The sequence below is a fragment of the Malaya genurostris genome, chromosome 1, assembly GCF_030247185.1.
Source record: "Malaya genurostris strain Urasoe2022 chromosome 1, Malgen_1.1, whole genome shotgun sequence".
NCBI lineage: Eukaryota > Metazoa > Arthropoda > Insecta > Diptera > Culicidae > Malaya > Malaya genurostris.
In genome coordinates this window covers 20,825,618-20,846,979 of record NC_080570.1, presented here as the reverse complement: position 1 = coordinate 20,846,979, position 21,362 = coordinate 20,825,618, and the positions used below count along the sequence as shown (strand labels likewise).

The 21,362-nt window shown below is 39.3% G+C and overlaps 1 protein-coding gene across 3 annotated transcripts in view; it reads right to left on the bottom strand.

The window, feature by feature from the left end:
* Nucleotides 1-3,432: 3,432 nt before the first annotated feature.
* LOC131434406 (C-1-tetrahydrofolate synthase, cytoplasmic) overlaps nucleotides 3,433-21,362 on the bottom strand; it is a 32,945-nt gene continuing 15,015 nt past the window's right edge. For 2 of the 3 annotated variants that reach the window (XM_058601112.1, XM_058601085.1), the window contains 8 exons: nucleotides 13,880-14,004; nucleotides 13,579-13,813; nucleotides 13,385-13,496; nucleotides 6,009-6,240; nucleotides 5,512-5,685; nucleotides 4,977-5,446; nucleotides 3,945-4,912; nucleotides 3,433-3,885 (listed from right to left, as the gene is read on the bottom strand). In XM_058601112.1, coding sequence (XP_058457095.1) covers nucleotides 3,643-3,885; nucleotides 3,945-4,912; nucleotides 4,977-5,446; nucleotides 5,512-5,685; nucleotides 6,009-6,240; nucleotides 13,385-13,496; nucleotides 13,579-13,813; nucleotides 13,880-14,004 — 2,559 coding nt within the window. In that variant the 3' untranslated portion in view covers nucleotides 3,433-3,642. Of the gene's footprint in view, nucleotides 3,886-3,944; nucleotides 4,913-4,976; nucleotides 5,447-5,511; nucleotides 5,686-6,008; nucleotides 6,241-13,384; nucleotides 13,497-13,578; nucleotides 13,814-13,879; nucleotides 14,005-14,757; nucleotides 14,828-21,362 lie in introns of those variants that run through there. The other variant, XM_058601094.1, reaches the window with a different exon arrangement.

Genomic DNA, 21,362 nt, shown 5'->3' with positions numbered 1-21,362 from the left:
CCGTTTGTATCCTACACGACCGATGACCTGGCAATCTCGGTGGCAGGGGATGAAAACTTATGATGTTCACAGAACAGGTGCGCATTGAAAAATCAATTAGGCTGTGAACCATTTCGCGGTTAATTTTAATTTTTGGTTAAAATCTGACACTCGAGTGGTTAATTTGATATTGTCAAAAATAACCCTGCTCGAGAGCATGGTTATTTTTGACAGATCGATAGTAATTTTCCAACACTGAAAAAAATCTCGCAATGAAAATTCTAATATTAATTCTTTAGTTGAAATTATTTCCAGTGGAAAATAAACCCAAATAACTTTCCGTCCGTCAAATTTTGAAATGGGCCACAGTTTTAGTCAAATTTAATTACTCGACACCAAATAACCACTCAAGTGTCAGATTTTAACCAAAAGTTAAAATTAACCGTGAAATGGTTCACAGCCTTAGAACTGTCTGCCCAGGTCGAATCGAAGCCGGTGTGTTATGATTTCGGTTTTCTTACTTCAACCGAATCCGTTCTTCATTTTCCATCTATTGGAAATGTTGCACCAGATGGGACTGTTCGGAACCAACACACAAACACACGCTCGTTTTCACTGTTAAATGTCTAGAGATTGAAACAAGATTTGGGTGAATTTATACGAAAACACAGAGCCATCCAAACTAGTACAAACTTGTTTAGAAACGAAATCAAGTGGAAATTCGTTAAAAATCACCGTTGCGTTCGATTTTGCACGCATGAATTACCATTGTATACAAGCTCGAACACAAGAACCTATGGGCGATGTTCTACTTGGATCTCTGTTCTCTGTGGTTGAGGTCACAGCAAGCTGACATCAAAGACATCATATTAACAAGATATCCAGCTCTCACATTTCTCGAACAAATCATTGGCAACATCCTTTTTGTGAGCATGGCGACCTCAGACGACTTCGCATTGAATCTCGTACATAGAAGTAGGGGAGAGAAATGTGAAATTCGTGCTCGCCAAAATAGCAGCACTACGTACCCATACAATTAACATGATATGTTGAATGTGATGCCGTGCGATGGCGTTGTTGAACTGAAGATTGATTTCGCTCCAAGCTGACAGGGTCTGCTGACATACAAACTAGAAAAAACCGTGTAAAGCATACCGGTGAAAATTTCATTGTTTGCAATCTCGATCACTGGGTCGCTCGTAGCGGCTCTTCAGACGATTTACTACTTGGTGATTGGTTTTCCAAACATTAAATAAATTCACCACAGTGTACCCAGGGTGTCGTTTCGGGAGGGTCCAGTTGACTTCACCAGTTCCGGAATGGTGCTCACACCGATTTCTCAGTGCAGAAGCAGGTAGATCTTTTCCAACTGGAAGTGTCATTATTTAGTATTTTAATAAAATGGGTGACTGTGCTCGAGATCAGATTTTTGTATTACACTTCTTCACGTCCATTTATAGAGCCCAACAAGCCACAAGAGTAGATGACGAAGCGATAGATTTTGAGAGCTTGTCCGAGCTAGCTCCCTTACTCCGATTCGTGGAGAACGGAAAACATTTTCTAAATTTGTATGTCATATCGATTGATGACCATACAAACTTACTTTGGCTATACCCCGGAAGTAGTTGTCTGAAATTCCAACACGAAACTCACATCAATTTTTCAGAGATAATTTGAGGAACAGATAATAGCTCGAAGAAGCCAGTTCAGGTGAACAAGATGGATCTTTCCGATCCATTTAGCCTCCTTTGAAACACTCGTGCCGACTTCTGTCCATTGTGTATAATATTGGATCCAGTCAAACACGCAATCGAAGTGCGCTTGCGTTCGTCTTTTTAGTCCTAAATAAGTATCCAGCGACATCCAGCAGTGGATATCTTTCCCATCTGCGGAATCTTTCCGGTCATCCAGTAAAAATTTATGTATTATTATTGTCGTTTATTTTGCCCCGGTTTTATCTTCCATGTTATGTAGTTTTGACACTATCAGTGGCGCTGGAAACTCTTAAAACCACTATCTCATAGCGTAATCTTCAGGCTCAACAGCCCCAAAATATTCATCTAACTTTTCTTTTTGTTTACTTGGGCTCCCCCTTTCTAGATATGTGCCTGAATAGGTGCATGAATAAGTTCATGTCGTTTCCTAACTGATGGCGTAATTTGATTTTTATTCAAGTGATTTTCCTTACAGTTTCAGAGGCAGTATATATCATTCTGCTAAAGCATAAACAACAAATCTTTTTTATTAAGGGAATATCGTTTTTTTTTTGGCGATTCAAATGTTTTTGCGCGGACTTTTTCTTTACTATTTCAATATGAAAAAACAGCCACCGAAAGTCATTGTATTTTGGTGGAAGTTTATGAAAAACATGCTCTAGTTGTGCGAACGTATCGGACGTAATTTTCCCGGTGTTTAAAAGTGGTAATTTTGATTTGAAAAACGGAGAACGTGCCGACGCAGTTTGAAGGTAAAGAATTGGAGAAATTGCTCGATCAAGAAAATCACTCGGAGTTACAGAACGCCGCCAACGTTTAAAAGCAATGGGAATGATCCGAAAGGTAGGCAATTGGGTGCCGTATGAGTTCAAATTCAGGGATATCGGGCATCGTTTCTTCACGTGCGAACCACTGCTCCAACGACATAAAAGAAATGGTTTTGCGCATCGAATCGCTGCTAGCGATGAACAGTGGGTTCAATGTTGTTCATTTGTTGAAAATATTTTCTAATGTTCATTTGCCAAAAAATTGCTTACTCATAGATCCTCCTATTTCAATCGCCCTTATTCTGAATAACGACTTGATTTTGCTAGCGTTATTAAGAATACGAATGAAATACGAGCGAAAAAACGATACGACGTTATTCAGAATAAGGGCGAATATTTTATATTTGGCAAATACGCTTTGTAACGGATGGTTGTAGCTTTCGAATTATTCTTTGTAATATTTTTTGCGCAAGACCAAAAGTGGCCATTTTCGCCCCGGTTTTCCCTATTTAAAATCGTTGGTTTTGTCAACGATCTTACAACTATCGAATTGAACTTCGAAGTCTTCGTGAATTGGATCAGACAAATGTAACTTTTTGTGATTATTTCGAAAACAGAGAACTAAATAATGAAATTTGAAATCTGACAAGAAAAAAATAAAAACGTTATATCGATCGATAAGGCAAACAAGTTCTCGCACTTTCTTTGGAGAATGACTATGTATGTATTTCACAAACTTATTCAACGCTCAGGACCTTATTCAGACTGTGCATTTGTGAAGTTTTCTACGGAGAATACATACACGACACAACGAAACCCGAGTAACTTTCCATCCCTATATATGGAAGAGTCTGGTAAGTCGTCGTCCTTCCGTAAAGCAGGCGAGGCATTCAAATCCCAAACACTAATAAAACTCGAATAAAAAAGCACAACTGATCAAATGGATTTGACTCTGATAGTAACGAAGCATATTCTCTACATGTGTAAATAAAAGCAGTGTTTTATTAAATCAAAATACAAACGCCTAGAATATTTTCTAGTTCTAGTTTCTATATAATAGCTCAGTGTGATTGTCATATGAAGGTAAAAGCTGTATCAGGAGCTTAAGATATGCGAAATTCTGTTCACTTTTGTAGTTAGTTTCCTTTGGCAAAAGGAACAGTGATCAGACCTAATCCCGCTTAGAACAACCCCTCGATCTCGCCCGTCTCCGTGTTCAGATCAATGTCGAAGATAGACGGTCTGGTGGGCAGTCCTGGCATTTTGGTAATCTCGCCACACATCGGAACAATGAAACCGGCCCCGGCTGATAGACAGATATCGTTGATGACTAATTTGAAGTCCTTCGGAGCGTTTTTGGCGCTTGCGTCTCCCGTCAGTGACATCGCAGTTTTGGCCATGCAAATCGGTAACTTACCGAAGCCCTAAATGGAGAAAACGTCAAATGAAACCGATTGCTGGAACCGAACCAATTGTCTTTTACCTTATCAGTGTACAGTCTGACAGCGTCCTTCACCCTCGGGGAAAGCTCAATCGTTCCGGCACCGTACATCTCTTTGGCAATTTTCATCATCTTTTCCTCGATTGTCAGATCCAATTCGTACAGTAGTTTGAAATTGGATGGTTGATTGCAAGCATCGATCACTGCCTGTGCTAAATCGGCCGCTCCTTCGCCTCCCTTTGCCCAGTGATCGGAAACTACCGTCGCGAATGCTCCGGCTTGTTTGCAACATTTCTTGATCAAATCATGCTCCGCTTTGCTATCGGTTGAGTGTGCATTGATGGCCACCACGACCGGCACTCCGTACTTTAATCCATTTTCGATATGCTTGAGTAAGTTTGGAAAACCTCTTTCAAGCAGGTCCAAGTTTTCCATCGTATATTCCCGTCGCAATGGGGCACCGCCAATGACCGGTGGACCACCGCCATGCATCTTCAAAGCACGAACCGTCATCACCAGTACGACGGCATTCGGAAGTTTGCCCGAGGCACGACATTTGATGTTGAAAAATTTCTCCATTCCGATGTCGGATCCAAAGCCAGCCTCCGTCAGCACGAAGCCAGATTTTCCGACAAGCTTCAGGGCAATGTCATCGGCTATGATTGACGAACAGCCATGAGCGATGTTGGCAAACGGTCCGGCATGTACCATGACAGGAGTTCCTTCCAGTGTCTGCATCAACGTCGGCTCAATTGAATCCTTCAGCAGAACCATCATCGCTCCCGTGACACCCAAATCGTCCGCCGTAACTGGCACTCCGGAGCGATCGAAAGCAACCACCATCTTGGCCAGTCGTTGTTTCATATCTTCCAGATTGGTTGCCAACGCAAGAATCGCCATGATCTCACTGGACACGGAAATTGAAAAGCTGGTGTCACGTGTCATGTTTTTCTCCGTCGGAGACAATCCGATCGTTATCTTCCGCAGGTAGCGATCGTTGACGTCCATAACTAAAACAGGGGGAAAATTGGTTACTTACTGCGTCGGATGGATTGCAACCGTCGGATTACCAACCTCTAGTCCATACCACATTGTGCGGATCGATGTTCAAACGTGAAAATCGTCGAATTTCTTCGGGAGTTAGTGTGTACGGATCGGTTTTGTCGATACCGAGACGCTTCATGCGTCTCAACTGGATAGCTGAGAATTTCCGCGAACCCTTGATGGCCGGTACCAAGCGCTCGTACAGTGCCTGATCCGTTTGAGTAGCCTCGTGAAAGATCCTAGCATCCAGCTGAGCCGCCAGCAGATTGTTGGCAGCCGTGACAGCATGAATATCGCCCGTCAGGTGCAAATTGAAGTCCTCCATCGGAATCACCTGCGAATATCCACCACCGGCCGCACCACCCTTGATGCCGAACGTGGGACCCTGCGACGGTTGCCGAAGGCAGGCTATGGCATTCCTTTGCTTGTGAGCGGTCAGTGCCTGAACCAGTCCAATCAAAGTAGTGCTCTTACCTTCTCCTAGCGGGGTAGGAGTGATTCTGGGAAACGATAGTTCAGTTGACGAAAAGATTGGATCATGGGATGCAAAAAAAAATCGACTTACCCGGCAACGACCACGTATTTACCGTCCGCTTCGTTCTTCAACCGATCAAGAACCTTCAGAGAAATTTTGGCCTTTTTGTCGCCGTACAGTGACACCTCCGACGGAATTAAACCGATTTCCGATGCCAGTAGGGAGATGTTTTTGGGTGTTTGCAAACGGGCAATTTCGATGTCGCTGTGGGATGGTGAAATGAGATAAGAAATTAGCACGGAGTTTTTTTTATGTTGAAAGCCTAACCATCATAGTTTTTATGAACCTTGAACGCCAAAATATCTTTTTTCCAGTAACAATTTTTACATAAGCACCTGAATGCAAAAACAGAAACTTCAATTGCAAAACAAAATTTTTTTTTCGTGATAACTTCCATAGCCTACTTTGTCAGCAATAAACTGTATCCGATTTTCCATCTAATACATCAAATTTCCTCAGGGTTGTACTCGGAGATCCGAGAACTGAACTAAAAAGCTGTTATCCGATTAGAAAATACAAATTCTCACCTGGGAACCTGCGCCAGCGGTTTCAACGGTAACGGTTTGATCGGCCAGCGAAACTCCATTTCGATCAATCTCCGGGCAACTTTCAGGGCAGACTGAACGGTGTTTTGCATCAGCATCGCCACGGTCATCGGTCCGACCCCGCCTGGTACCGGGGTGACATGCGATGCCACCACCAGCGCCTCGTCGTACTTGACATCCCCCACCAGCCGCTGGCCGCTCTTCTTGGTCGTGTCTGGTTACGGTGGTGCCGATTACGATTTACCGCCGCCGGTGGAAAGAAAAGGAAAGAGACAAGTGAATTTGTATGGTTTGATAGCGAAGTGTTTCGTAATAGGGATCTCGTCTACCGGATCGACCACCTGTGTGTCACTGTAATTTCTTCTGTTATATTCCAGCAATGCTTCAATAAGTAAGAGACAACTGATCGATAGTTTCAAAACAATTGTTTTTTTTTTCGAAAAACTTTAAAATACTTATAAAACCTACGCATGCAGCAACTCTATTTTCTACACTATCACCAACCTCGGTATTTCGGTTTTCTTCGTCTAATAGTGAAGCACAGCACGAAAAAGACAACCAATTTACGGATGAAATTGATACACAAAAGGAGCGATAACGAGGAACTTGTTATCGCCAGCATGCACAGCGGTTAGGGTCCTTGTTTTGCCTGCTTTTCGGAGGCTAGCTAGCGTTGGTTTAGCTTCTATTGTGTTTAGTTAATGCTTTGCTACGGTTTCTGATTTTGATTCTGTTGCGTTTGAGGTTGAGTTAGTAAACAAAAACATTTTCTAGATTTGCTAGTTGATTCACCTTGCATTGTTAATCGCTCAGTGCTGTTCAGTTCTTTGATTCTTATATATACTACATCTTTCTTTGAGATGGGGCAATACTTTAAAAAATGTCAATTCGACGAGCTTTTCCATCATCATCTCTCATGTCAGTCGTTCAGTTCGAAAATACAGTCGATCATGTCAGTTTCACGTTCGTTCTTCATTCATTAGTAAGCGGTAATTAGTTTCATGTAATCACAGTAGGCCGGTCTTTCCACGAGACAATGCACAGTAGGCATTCCCGTAGAATGTGTTTTTATAAGTGACAATGTACAAAGGGACTAGAAACCAGCAAGCAAGCTTTCAATTTGAATATAGCGCTTTCGGAAGCACGGAAAGAGCGTTCAAACATTTCGATATATAACTCTTATCGATTCTATTTCCGGATCCGGATGTCGGATTCGGATGAAATTCAGGAATTACGTATGGGACCAGAGGACCTTTTATTTGAAAGTTTGTGAAAATCGGTCGCGCCATCTATGAGAAAAGTTGAAACACATATTCTCATTTTTTTGCACATTTTACCCCATAACTCCAGAACCGGAATTTTGTATTGGACCACAAGAGTTTTCATTTGAATCTAAGTTTGTGAAAATCGGTTCAGCCATCGCCGAGAAAAGGTAGTGCAAAAGGCGGGTGGGTAATGTCAAAGACATAACTGGATGTCGTGAATACGAAAACAACTGACATGTTCCTTAAAACTTACGACATTAAACTCTGGAACATTTTTCGCAAAAACAAAGAAGGCTTCACTTGATCTCGTTTACTGTGAGTTTCACACAGCGAAATGTGCACAAATCTAACCAAACTGTTCTAGATTTGCAGTAAACTGAGGATATTTCCCTACGATTTGCGAACAACAAATCCTAATGGTTCTTTAGAAAACTTTTAGAACCATTAGAACGGCTGATTTTATGCAATGCTCTCCACCGTTGTTTTTTCCCAATGCTAATGACTGGCAGCTGTGACGTAATCGCTCTTGTCGAAAGCGAAACTAGCTGTGCAGACGACACAAAACACATCTGCTCGCAGTGGCGATAGAATCCAAACTGATTGAATTTTTGTTAAGAGATTTCCTTTTATGTGATTTCGTTTGTAGTTTTTTCACTAATGGGCGGTCTCAACGGCTATAAAATCAGCCGCATACAGAATTTTAATGTCGATTATTTCATTTCGGATTTGCAGAATTCATTGAAAGAAACTATCAATATGTTGTAGGGATTCGTTTCTAGCACTCACAAGGACCAAATTGAGGAACTCACTGCGATATTCACCACTTTTCGGAACATTTTTCCCGGACGATTTGTTGTACAGCAGCAGATATTTTGTTCTCTTCCTCAGGACGCGTTCTGATTGGCTGGTGTTGACATGGAGCAAATGAGACAGGTTTTTCAATAGTGTACTATTGAAATACTTCAATGCTTTTGCTATATACGTTTAAATTGAAAAATTTCGATTCTATTGGTAGTTAGTTTATATAAATCCTTTCACAGATCACTGAGCTATGAGCTTTAAAAATACGAGAAAGGTAAACGCGCCTTATGAATTATCCTCTTTGATACTCGTTTATACCAAACATTTCAGAAAAGTTTAATTTTGAATTATTTGAGACTATGTCACAAAACTGAAAATTTTATCATAAAATTGTGATCATATTTCCGATGGCATGTCGCAAGAATTATGTTGATTTATTAGATACAACAATAGATAATCACGATCAAAAACTTATCACTCTCTCAGAGGGTAAATTTTGAAAAGGCACCCCATAGTAAAGTAAGTCGTATTCACGACAAAAAAACACATACACATACACACAGACATTTTGTGATCTCGACGAACTGACCTCGACCGAATTTCTCCACTTGAATCGACCTGTCCGCATAACTCACATCCTCCCCAACGACGACAGTAAAGTTTTGTGGACCTAGAAATATTTTTGAGTCCTCCTTTACATAAGTCTCATCGTCCATCAAACTGGATGCATGCATCCGGACACTGCAAAAGACGCGAATACAATTTCCGGGCCCTTGTTGCTGCTTGCTTCTTCTGTTCTACACTTTGTTTCGAGATTTTCTGCTTCTTGTAGGTCTTCAGGTGATTTCGCCTCTTGATACGCTGGATCATTCCGGCACTCTTTCCTGCATTTTGGCCAAATCACGTATTGACATTGATTTGTTCTTCATGATTAGCGATACCACTTTCTGGTTCAGTTTCGGGTTGGAAGAACCGGGATTTCTGTCTCTTCCTGGTAGCTCATCCGAAGAATAGTGTTCCACAAACTCATTAATAACAATTTTAACACTGACATGATGAATTCCAAACCGCTTCGCAAATTTTCGCATACTAATACCCTTCTCACTTAGCCATGTGTCCAGAACCTTAATTTTCACTTTCTTTTCAATACGCGACATTTTGAAAATGCAGAATTTCAACCGCACAAACAAGTGAACAAACAAAAGCTGACAGCCAAACGCACAGCATGCTGTGAACTGAGCATAAAGAACCATCGCAAATACATGCGTCCAACACAAATGTATGTGGATAGCTTATTTTCGATACACTCCTTAAACCATCTCAATCCACAAGGCTTACGATGATGCGACAGATTCTTAGAACTCACTGCAAAGATTCATTCATAAATAGCTTGTTTCGACTCGTGAGGAACAGAAAGTCTTCTTTACGTTCCTCAAAACTGCTATAATATGTGGGTCATATTAGGTGATAGCCACACAAACTTGATTCGGTGGTTCCTGATTTCCGGTTTCGTAAGTAGCAGTAGATGGGGAAGCATTTGGAACAATAAATCGTTGATAGTAGCGTTGCTCTAATGTACTCTCTATCGATGGTGTAATTTTCGTTTTTCAACGTAGTTCATGAGAAGTATTCCATAACAATCTCAGATAACCGACGTCATGACCTGTCCGACCCGTTGAGCCTCAGCATCGGAACGCGGATAATCATTCTGTTCCCTGGTTTCTAATAATGGACAACAGTTACAAACGTACACAAAAATTTGAACCAAATCTGCATCAGCATAGCCAAATATGTTTCCAAAGTGCGCTCGCGTTCGTGTTTTCAGTCCTGATGATGATGGAGCATCTATGTAAATATTTTCAAAGTAGGTTTTTCTTATGTAAAAATAACCGTAGAATCGATTGATGTCAATGAGAATAGCCGCAAAATTCTCCATCATGTCCGTTTTGCCCCAAATTCGTCTTTTTTCTTTCCTTACTTTGAAAAACTGCTTGTAAAACTCTAAAAAAAATAAATTCGACTAATCAAAAGGTACTCCTGACATTTTCATAAGTTCTATAAACATATTGCTAACTGTTCAATCAGAACGGCCGGAAAATACTGTATTCTGTTTTACCCCAAATCTTTTTGTGAGTCGTAAGAGCTTTTATTTGAATCGTACATGGACGATACGATTCAAATAAAAGCTCTTACGACTCCATAAAAACTTCTTTTTTGTCGTGAATACGACTTACTTTTCCTTCTTAAAAATAGGTAGACCTTAATCGTAAATATCTTTTGTTGTATTTAAAGCAGCGACATTATTTCTTCTTCATGGCATCGGAAATATGTTCAGTAATTTATGATCACTTTTTCAGTAGTATGTGATACCCAAAAATAACTCTATAAGTTAAAGTTTTCTAAAATATTTGGTATGAACGAGCATTAAGGTGAAATTCAGTTCCAAAATAAGACGCGCAGAATTCCAAACGTGAATTGAACGAATAGTTTGAGTGGTTGAGTGCTGTGGGCTTCCGACACGTTTTGTTCGCTAGTAAAAACACCACTTAACACATGGATCAATAAGTCCCGAGACTAAAGTAGAGATGGCGCTCGTAGTAAACCAGTAAACACGTCTTTCTAGAGTACTAACCTTTGCATGAAACTGGTTAAAATTTTAAGTCGATCCGACCAGAAACAGCTGAGTTATCGAAGTTGGAGTAAAGTCGTTTTGTAGTTCGTTTAAAAAATGGAAAAAAAACCGAGTTTCGTGTTTTGATAAAACATTGTTTTTTAATGGGTAAAAACACCGTGCAAGCGAAACAATGGATTGAAAAATGTTATCCGGACTCTTGTCCATCAAAAGCAACGATTTGTCGGTGGTTCGCCGAGTTTAAACGTGGTCGTACCGACACAAATGACGCGGAACGCTCGGGTAGACCTGTGGAAACCGTTACACCGGAAAATGTGAGTGAAGTTACAAAAATTATAATGAAAGATCGTAAAGTGAAGCTCCGTGAGATTGCTGAGATGACACAGATATCATATGGAAGTATATTTACTATCCTTCATGAAAAATTGAGCATGGAAAAGGTTTTTTCCAAGTGGGTGCCGCGAATGCTTTCGATGGAACAAAAACAGCAACGAGTCGATGATTCAGAATGCAGTTTATCGAAAAAAAAACCTTGGAACCATTGTATCACCCTAAAAGGTGATGATGTTGATGAATAAAAAAAAATTTGCAAAAAAATGTTGTTTCCATTGTTAGTCTCGGGACTTATTGATCCATGTGTTATTATGGATGGTTATAAACCATGAGTATTTTTAATTTACTAATATGAGGGAGACATATTTGTGCATGTTGTTTAAGACGGTCAATTTAGTCATTCATTTTATAATCAAAACGGTCTTATGATTTTCTCGCCTATTGCGAAATTGTTCATTCTTTGTTACAAATCAAAACCCCGAAACTCAAGAAATTTTTAGGAGACAGGGGTTAAACAGGACACAGGATTATCACCCTTATTCTGAATAACGACGTATCGTTTTTTCGATCGTATTTCATTCGTATTCCCAATAACACTAGCAAAATCAAAAGTAGCTAGGATTCGACCGAACCATATTCGATCGAAAAACCAATACGTCGTTATTCAGAATAAGGGCGTATATTTGACACCTCATTGTATTCGTTCCTAATTTTTGTGCGAAGCTTTTTAGTCTAACTTACCCCATAGCGAGTCCGGTTTAGCTTGGATTTTCGGTTGGTCACTTCTGCGCGACTTGCTACGAAAACTAATGCATATTTTTCCAAATCACAAATTGGGAATTGTAATTAAATGTTGAATCTACACAACGGTAGTGATGACTTGGGTAAAAACCCGGTTGTAATGGATGTTAAGCCCCGGTCTCACCCATACCAGATCCGACTTCCGTTTCAGGAGATACAGGGTGATTATCGTAAAAATGTGCATAAATTAATCGGGTTTGCAGATTTTGATAGTTGATAGTACGCAACAATTTTACACTGAAGTCTTTTTTTATGCGAGTTTACATACCGCATAAAAAACCGCATAACTCTGAAAATTCGCATAAAAAAAGACCTTAGTGTATTTGGATTTTTCAAATATGGCTACACTGATATACAAATATTTCGAATCAAATGAAGCGGTTTACTATCCTTTAGGAGAATTCAACTGACATCGGTTACACCGATTTCCGACTTCCGGTGCCAAAAGTGTCCGGAATGGAGGAGCTCAATCGTTTTCGCAAAGAAAATCAAACCGAATTTCATAAATAGAAGCTCAAACTAAAAGAATTGCTAGATTTTATTCGATTCTGAAATTTTTAAAATTCAAACCGTCATAGAAGATGATGACGCTAAAAAATCTTCAAAGTTTGGCTCAAAACTATTCCAATTCATTCGTCATACTAATTCATGGACATACGAATAGTTTCGTATTACGTCTCACTGCTAGGAGAATTAAGCACGTTTTCTCATATTATAACATTCTTTGAAAAGAAGATCCCGTTCGTTCATTCTTTCAAAGATCCAGAAAAGTTCTTAGAACAAATTGCCCTTCCAAGCTCTCGACTCGTATTTTAGATTTGGTATGTGATTTCTAACTCTAGTCTTATTTCAAAATTTGTCTATGTTCCAGAGTCGATTTTAAACTTTTCTTTACTCTACATAGCACCAGATCTCGATATTTCTAAGATATCTGGCATCAATAGAAAAATCTTCGATAGCTAAAATTTCAGAGAATCCATCCGAAGTTTGGGACTCCATAAAAAACCTGAACGAAAATCGCGAAATTTTTAGCGATCGTAACAACCACGACCTAAATATTTTCTTCATTTCGATCAAGTTAATTTTTGAACTATTCGATTTGATCTTGAAATTTGTTTTCTTCTACAACATTATTCGTAGTGTGGTTTTTGTTTTGCTAGAACGCGTCACCTCGAATTTCCAGAGCGTGACCATCGAGTGAAGAAAATAACTGTCGTTATCAGGGCGCTGACGGTCGACGCCGTTCCTGCGCACTGATAAGGACCACTTTCATTTCTAACAGAACTTCGTAGCGTTGCAGTATTTTTCTGGTTGTAATTTATTTACGCTGTACTAATCTTTAAACTTTTTGTTTGATTGCAAAACGCTGATTGTAGAATGAAGTGAAAAAATCGATGTGTGTTGGAAACTTAAAGATTGCTATCTAAATAACTTGTTTTCATTTTAGTTGGAGTAAGATTTTGTTTTTACTAGGATGATTCCGATATTTGAAGCATTACCACACGCGCCTGGTGATATCGATTTACCTGGAATTGCATTCATGCCACAATCGATGACGACTGCACTCGGCTTAATCCACGCTCCCCGCACCATTTCCGGTTTACCGACGGCAACCACAAGGATGTCAGCTTTTTTGATCTGGAACGGAAGTACCAACCGAGAAAAACAAAATTCCAATCGTCAATAGAAGCAGCATTGAATGCATCCGGAACACACCTACCATCATGTTGAGATTTTTCGTCTTCGAATGACAAATGGTGACGGTGGCATCGTGCCACTTGAGCAGTTCGGCCATTGGTGTTCCAACGATTTTACTTCGTCCGATGATGACGGCAACCGAACCGGCAATCGGAACTCCACTTCGTTTGATCAGCTCCATGCAACCGTTGGGAGTGCAAGGCAGAAAACCGCCCATGTCACCCACGGCGACACGACCCTCATTGACGGTGTTTAGACTGGAGGAAGGAGATAAATAAATTAATTCGAACAGGATCTACTGAGATCGGTGGTCGTCATCCTACCCGTCGACATCTTTCTCGGGCGAAACGGCATCCGTGATCAGATGAGCATCAATTGGGTGGTCCGATTCCAACGGCATCTGGACAATGATCCCGTGGACGCTTGGATCTTCGTTGAGCCGTTTAAGCTGCAGAAGAAAAGTAGAAAAAATGGCATACTATTAATCAGCAATCTTGTAAAGAAAATTCGAGCGCAAATGACGACACCAGCACCAGGAACTGAGGGTGTGAAATGCAATTCTCGACTCGACCGTAATCACCCCGGTCTGCAGGCATTCAACCGCGAACGACGATCATGTCACAGCCGGGATAGCGTGCTGCGACATTTTCGCACCTCTCGGAAGCATGACAGAGAAAGCGTGGGCGCAAACATAGTAGCATGGCAGTGATTTCATGCCCCGTCAGTACCGACGACATGATTCAATCAGCAGAGCCGACGAAAAACTTCCTTTCATCCGTTGGTCTTTGAATATTCAGTAAAACATGTGTCCAAATATTTTATAGCAATCCTTGGTGGATGAGTGCAGCACCCATTCAAATCATCTCACTAATTGATTATGAATCTTGGGTGGTAGGTGCCGTGTGGTGCGGTTAGAAAATGCAGTGGGCTTTTTTTATATTTATGACGACACACTCGATTTAGCGCGATGATTATTTATAGTAACCGTGATAGATCAAGCAGCTTAACAGCTGCAGTTTGCAACTGATAGTTTGCAATTCGAAGATGCTTGCGGCGTGCATTATCTGGAGGAAACCCGATTTAAAAATAACGCTTTGCACCATTTAGCCGCACTATCGCCAATGGACGATTTTATGCTGCTATATTTTCGAACGATGGCGATAAATTAATTTTAGGAGACAGCTTCACATCCTGCTAGTACCATCAATTACACCGCCACGCTAGATTTGACTGCCGTCTAATACTAGAAAATCGTTCACTTTGTCCACGACTTCACGACTAATGACGTTTTCCATTGAAAAAAAAAAAAAAAACAAAATAACACGGATTGCTCTGATTTGACACATTCGAGCAGAAATGACACACCGTCAAATGATTGCACTTCTAGCTCTAAAGTTCGAAACCAAAGCAATCCACGCCACTAGAGCACAGTGGAACGACTCCTTAGGTACAAATGCTGGTCAAGGGAAAAAATCCATTAATTTACTAAAACACAAGGTACAATTCAAACGTTCCAGTACTTTTTTTAAACAGCACGATTGTGTATCCTCCAGTATTGTCGTATACAATTTTCAAGACATTTGGACGTATAGAAGCTGAGATATCGCGCTAAATGTGACAGTACATTTGTAGTGTCGGCCGGAAAATGAGCACCGAGCACTTTTATCGAAACGCATCAAATGATGAAACAAGTTCATAACGATGATTTTCTATTCCGCGTAGCCGTATTCACGAGTGGTTTTTAAAGTTTTCAAAAGGGACGGGAAGGCTTGAAAAACGACGAACGTTCGGGCCGGCCAAAAGATGTTGTGAGCAATCATCGCTTAAATATATGGAAGTGGAGTTATCAATATTCGCAGCGTCGATTTAACAGAAAATTGGGGTCTCAGAAAAGTTTGCGCTCGATTCGTTCCGCACACTTTGAAACAACACGAAAAAGACCACCGAATTCAACATCCAAGAGACAATCTTTAAAGAGGCCAAAAAGGACCCAAACTTTACATATTCGATTGTGACTGGTGACGAAACATGGTGCTTTGAATATGAGCCCGAAATCAAGCGTCAAAGTGCGAAGTGACAGTCTCTTTGTTCGATGCTCATTTTCCGACCGACACTAGAAATGTACTGTCACATTTAGCGCGATATCTCAGCTTCTATACGTCCAAATATCTTGAAAATTTTATACGACAACATTGGAGGATACACAATTGATGGACAAAAATTTCAGACAGATGGCGACACTAGCAGTCGCACTGTTTAAAAAGTCCTGGAACTTTTGAATTGTACCTTGTACATGAAACTAAAGTAAATTTTGGGGTGCTATGGTCGATATATACAGCTGGTTTTGCATAAAAATGATTTTTTTTCTTGTTTGCAATTTTATTCTATTTTTAAAAATAGGATAGAAAAAGGGCTGAAAAAGGCGGGTGGGTAATGTAATAGACATAACTGGATGTCGTGAATACGAAAACAACTGACATGTTCCTTAACACTTCCGAATATCAATTAGTTGAATTATGCATTATGCAAGCATTCCCTTTTTTCACAAACAAAAACAAAGAAGGCTTCACTTGATTTCGATTACTCTGAATTTCACACAGCGAAAAGTGCACAAATCTAATCAAACTTTCCTAGATTTGCACTTAACTGAGGATATTTACCTTTGATTTGCGAGCAAGAAACCCTAATAGTTCTTTAGAAAACTTTTAGAGCCATTTGAACGGCTGATTTTGTGTGATACTCTCCACCGTTGTCCTCTTTTCGTTGTTTTTTCACCAATGTAAACGACTGGCAGCTGTGACGTAATCGCTCTTGTCGGAAGCGAAACAAGCTTTGCAAACGACACAAAATACATCTGCTTGCAGTGGCGATAGAATCCAAACTGATCCAATTTTTGTTAAGAAGTTTCTTTTTGCGTGATTTCGTTTGTAGCTTTTTCACTAATGGGCGGTCCTAACGGCTATAAAAATAGCCGCATACAGAATTTTAATGTCGATTATTTCATTTTGGATTTGCATTTCATTGAAAGAAACTATCAGGATCCGTACGGGATTCATTCCTGTATTTAAGAAGGACCAAATTGTGGAACTCACTACGATATTAAGTACTGTTCGGAACAATTTCTCGAACGATTTGTTGTACAGCAGCAGATATTTTGTTCTCTTCCTTAGAACGCGTTCTGATTGGCTGTTGTTGACATGGGTCAAATGAGACAGGGGTTTCAATAGTGTACTATTGAAATACTTCAATGCTGTTGCTATACACGTTTAAGTTGAAAAATTTCGATTCTATTGGTAGTTAGATTATATAAATCCTTTCACAGATCACTGAGCTATGAGCTTATCCTTATCCTCTTTGATACTTTCGATCGAAGATCAGGAGACCCCTCTCGTTTTATACCATTCGACTCAGCTCAAATCTTTTGAAGAATTTTGTTACCGCTCAATTTTCTCGGAGATATGTAAACCAATTTCAACAACCTTAGGCGAGTTTGAAGGCTACCATTCCATCAAAACATCATGATAATTTGAGTTGTGTCACAATTTGATCTCACTCTATTTGAATATAAAATCCGAATTTCGGAGCTCGCAATGTCGAGCGTTTTACAGTGAAGTCTCGTACAGTGCGGCATACTGGAGGCGTGATCTTTCAATCCAAGATCAAGATGTGATTTCGACTGATTGGTACAGTCCACAGATGTGCTTTTTACAATTTCCGATCATTCGATGAAGAATTAGAAATGAGTATTAGGTGTGTAGTTTTGTAATGTACCTAATGGTAAAGACTGTCAACGGTAGAATGGTATACTGCCAAAAATGTCATTTTCGTCCCAAAAGACACGTAACACTTGTGAATTATTTACAGCGAACTCAAAGTGCGTCCATACTTTCTGGGACAGTCTTTAGATTCTAGAGCTGAATTCCGAACCTAATCTCGGGAACTGAATTCTGGATTTGGATTGAGGAATTGACCACTGAAGCTGTATTCTGAAATTGAATTTTGGAACAGAATTCGAGACCAGAATATCGTCACCTGAAGTCTGGTTCGGAACTAAATTCTGAATTTGCGTTACAGAAGTCCGGTCCAGTTTTCAAATTCGGATCCAGAATTCAACTTTCAAACTGACTTCTATAATCCAGATCCAGATATTAGTTCAAAATTCTTTAGAATCTGGTCCCTGAATTCAGTTACACTTCTAGTGAATTTTGGATTCTAATTCCAGACTTGCATTCTGGGGCTGAATTCTGAATGGCTGGTTTCTGGAATGAATTTTAGAACTGTACTCTGGAAATACATTTGAGTTTTAGATCTGAGTCCTAGATTTCGGTCTGCAGTTCCAGAGCTTTAGGTTCACAACTAAGTTTTCGAGTTCTGAACCTGAATTTTAAGTCTTTATTTTGGAACTGAATCTCAATTTCAGTACTAGAACTCATTCTAAGTTCAGAGTTTTTTTTTCCGAAAATACGTTCCGAATTTCGATTCCATAATCCTGGCTTAGTTCCCAAATTCGGTTTTAGTTCCAGAAATTTGAAATTCGATTCAGGCTCTTGATTCAGGACGAGGAACTGAATTTTGGATCTAGATTTTGAAGCCGAATTTCAGAATTGAACTAGAACTAGATTTTTGGCCTGCATTCTGGTTTGAACTGAAAAAGGCTACTCGGCAGGCAAGAATGTATGATGCATTAAATTTTTATCTATATGTATCAAAAATTTTAGAAAAATTTAATTCCGAGTCACAAATAATCATACTACTGAAAATTCTATCACAAATTGGTGATCATATCTCCGATAACGTGGTGAAAGAAATATGTTGATACATTGAATAAAACCAAAGAAATTACGATCAAAAACTTATCACTATCCCAGAGGGTAAATTTTGAAAAGGCGCCCCATAGTAAAGTAAGACGTATTCACATCAAAAATTTACTCTGGAACTGAATCCTAATTCTGATTTCTTGACTAGACTTTGGAACTGAATTCAGTTCCTTAATTTATGTTGGAGATTCAAATCCATAATTCTGATTTAGGATTTCAACTTCAGGATCTGGATTCTAGAATTAAATGTTAGATCTGAACTCCGAATTATAGAACTGATTTCTGATTCAGAATTTTATTCCTGAAATAAGTTTCAAAATTTAATTCCAAAATTCAGTTCTAGAATTTATTTCCAGGATTCAGAATCTGCATTCTGGAGCTGAATTCGAAACATGTATTCTGGAACTGAATTCAATTCCTTTATTGAGGTTCGGAATTCAAATTCAGAATTCAGTCTTACAACTAAATTCGGAATCAGTGATAGTTGCAAAATTTACACAATCTACTAATGCAAAGAATTATTCATATTCGGAAGTGTGAAAGAAGCATGTCAGTAAGTATTCACGATCACGATCAATTATGGAATTTGTGACGAAAGCGCTGACGAAAGGTTTTACGGTCTAACACAAAGTTCCTGAATTTCATTAGGATCCGACTTACGGCTCCGGAATGACAGGATGATATGCACCAAAAAGGTGCAAATAATGTCAGTAATTTCTTTCGAAGACAGATTTTTACCATTTTAGTTTCAACTGAGGTCTTCAGAAATAATAGGAATATCCCGATTATTCTTGATGTAATATATAAGAGATAATGAATGATATGAGAAAGGCATCACTACACCACTAGGTGGATTAAAACAGGTTTTTCCTAATAGAAAGAGCATGAAACGATTCAGAATTATTCAATTTTAGTTGCCCTAATTTTGAAGTCATAATGGAACGATTGAGAAAAACCTATGTCGGATTTATCACTTGGCATAATCGAGACCAAAAATTTCGATTTCGTAAATTTCTATTGAAATCATCAACGAATGAATGATAGTTTTAAATCTAGGACCTAGAATCTGTAATGGGAAACGATATATTCTTGAATTCTTAAGTTCGATATGGAAGCGTACCGAACAGAACAACACAGTTGAAGTATTATTTTCACTCAGAAGTTTGAAAACTCAATGTTTTCTATCATGTAAGATTAAATGTGAGAGAACTCATGACTTGAGTAATTTTTACTCAGATCGACACTCAAATTTTGACATATCGTTCTAAGTTATGAACTTGAGTAATTCTAGAACAGAACTCATTTTCGGAATCCTGGTTCCGAAATTTGATTCTAGAACTAAATTCTGAATTTAAATTCCCAGCCTGGATTAAGGAACTAAATTCAGTTCCAGAACCCAAGTTCCGAATTCAATTCCAGCAGATAGGTTCTGAATTATGAGCCTGCGTTCTGGAACTCAATTTATTAATTAAATTCTGGTTCTGAAGGCAGTTCCAAAATTTTAGTTCAGATCTGTTTCAGAATCCAGATTTAGAATTCAGATCTTGAATCATTCCAAAATTCTGAAGTCGAATGTCTGAATCAGAATTCTGTATACGAACTACGAACTTCAATTAAGGATCAGTTCCAAAATCTAGTCAAGAAAGCTGTTCTAAAAATCTAGTTCAGGAATCTAGAATTAGGATTCAGTTCCAGAGTCTTAGTTTTAACTTTTGAACCTGTATTCTGAAATTAAATTCTGAGAACCTTATACTAAGCTTATAATTCAGCTTCTGAACCGCCGAACGAGTGCGAAAAAAGTGGGTGGTTCATGTCACAGACATAACTGGATGACGTGAGCTCGAATAAAACTGGCAAGCTTCTTTCACACTTCGGAATAAATATCATCGTTCATATTAGTAGATTGTACGAATTTAGAAAAACTTTTATTACTTCGCTTCCAGAATTGTAAAACGAAAAAATAGATTGAAATTCATACAATATTTAAAACTATTTAGTCCTGTTTTCCATAAACTAATTTTCAATTCTGAAGCTGGATTTATGAACTAAATTCGGAATCTGGCGCAGGTACGGAATTCAGTTGCGAAATTAAGGTCATACATTTAGTTTTAGAATTATGGAACTTTTCAGAATCCAGATTCCGAATTTAGTTCCAGAACTGAATTCTAAACTTAAATTCCGAACCTAAAGGAATTAAAAATGTCGGCTCGGGCACGAGAAAGGTAAGCAAGCATGAAGAGTTTTCCTCATTGTAGTACCAACCTTCATAAGATACGTGTATAAATTTGACCGCTGTCTGATTATTAGTTTGTGAGATATTGCATTTTGAGTGAAGCTACTTTTGTTATTGTGAAAAAATGGAAAAAAGGAATTTCGTGTGTTGATGAAACACTACTTTTTGATGGAAAAAAGTGCCGCCGATACCAAAAAATGGCTTGATGAGTGTTATCCAGACTCTGCACCGGGCGAAGCAACAATTCGTAAGTGGTTTGCAAAATTTCGTACTGGTCATATGAGCACCGAAGACGATGAACGCAGTGGACGTCCAAAAGAGGCTGTTACCGATGAAAACGTGGAAAAAATCCACAAAATGATTTTCAATGACCGTAAAGTGAAGTTGATCGAGATAGCTGACACCCTAAAGATATCAAAGGAACGTGTTGGACATATTATTCACGAATATTTGGATATGAGAAAGCTTTGTGCAAAATGGGTGCCGCGTGAGCTCACAATCGATCAAAAACAACCATGCTGAAATTGAACGAATTGGGCTTCGAATTGCTCCCTCATCCACCGTATTCTCCAGATTCGGCCCCCAGTGACTTTTTCCTGTTCTCAGACCTCAAGAGAATGCTCGCTGGTAAAAAAATTTAGAAGCAATGAAGAGGTAATCGCTGAAACTGAGGCCTATTTTGAGGCAAAGCACAAATCGTACTACAAAAATGGTATCGAAAAGTTGGAAGATAATCGCTGTATCGCCTCTGATGGC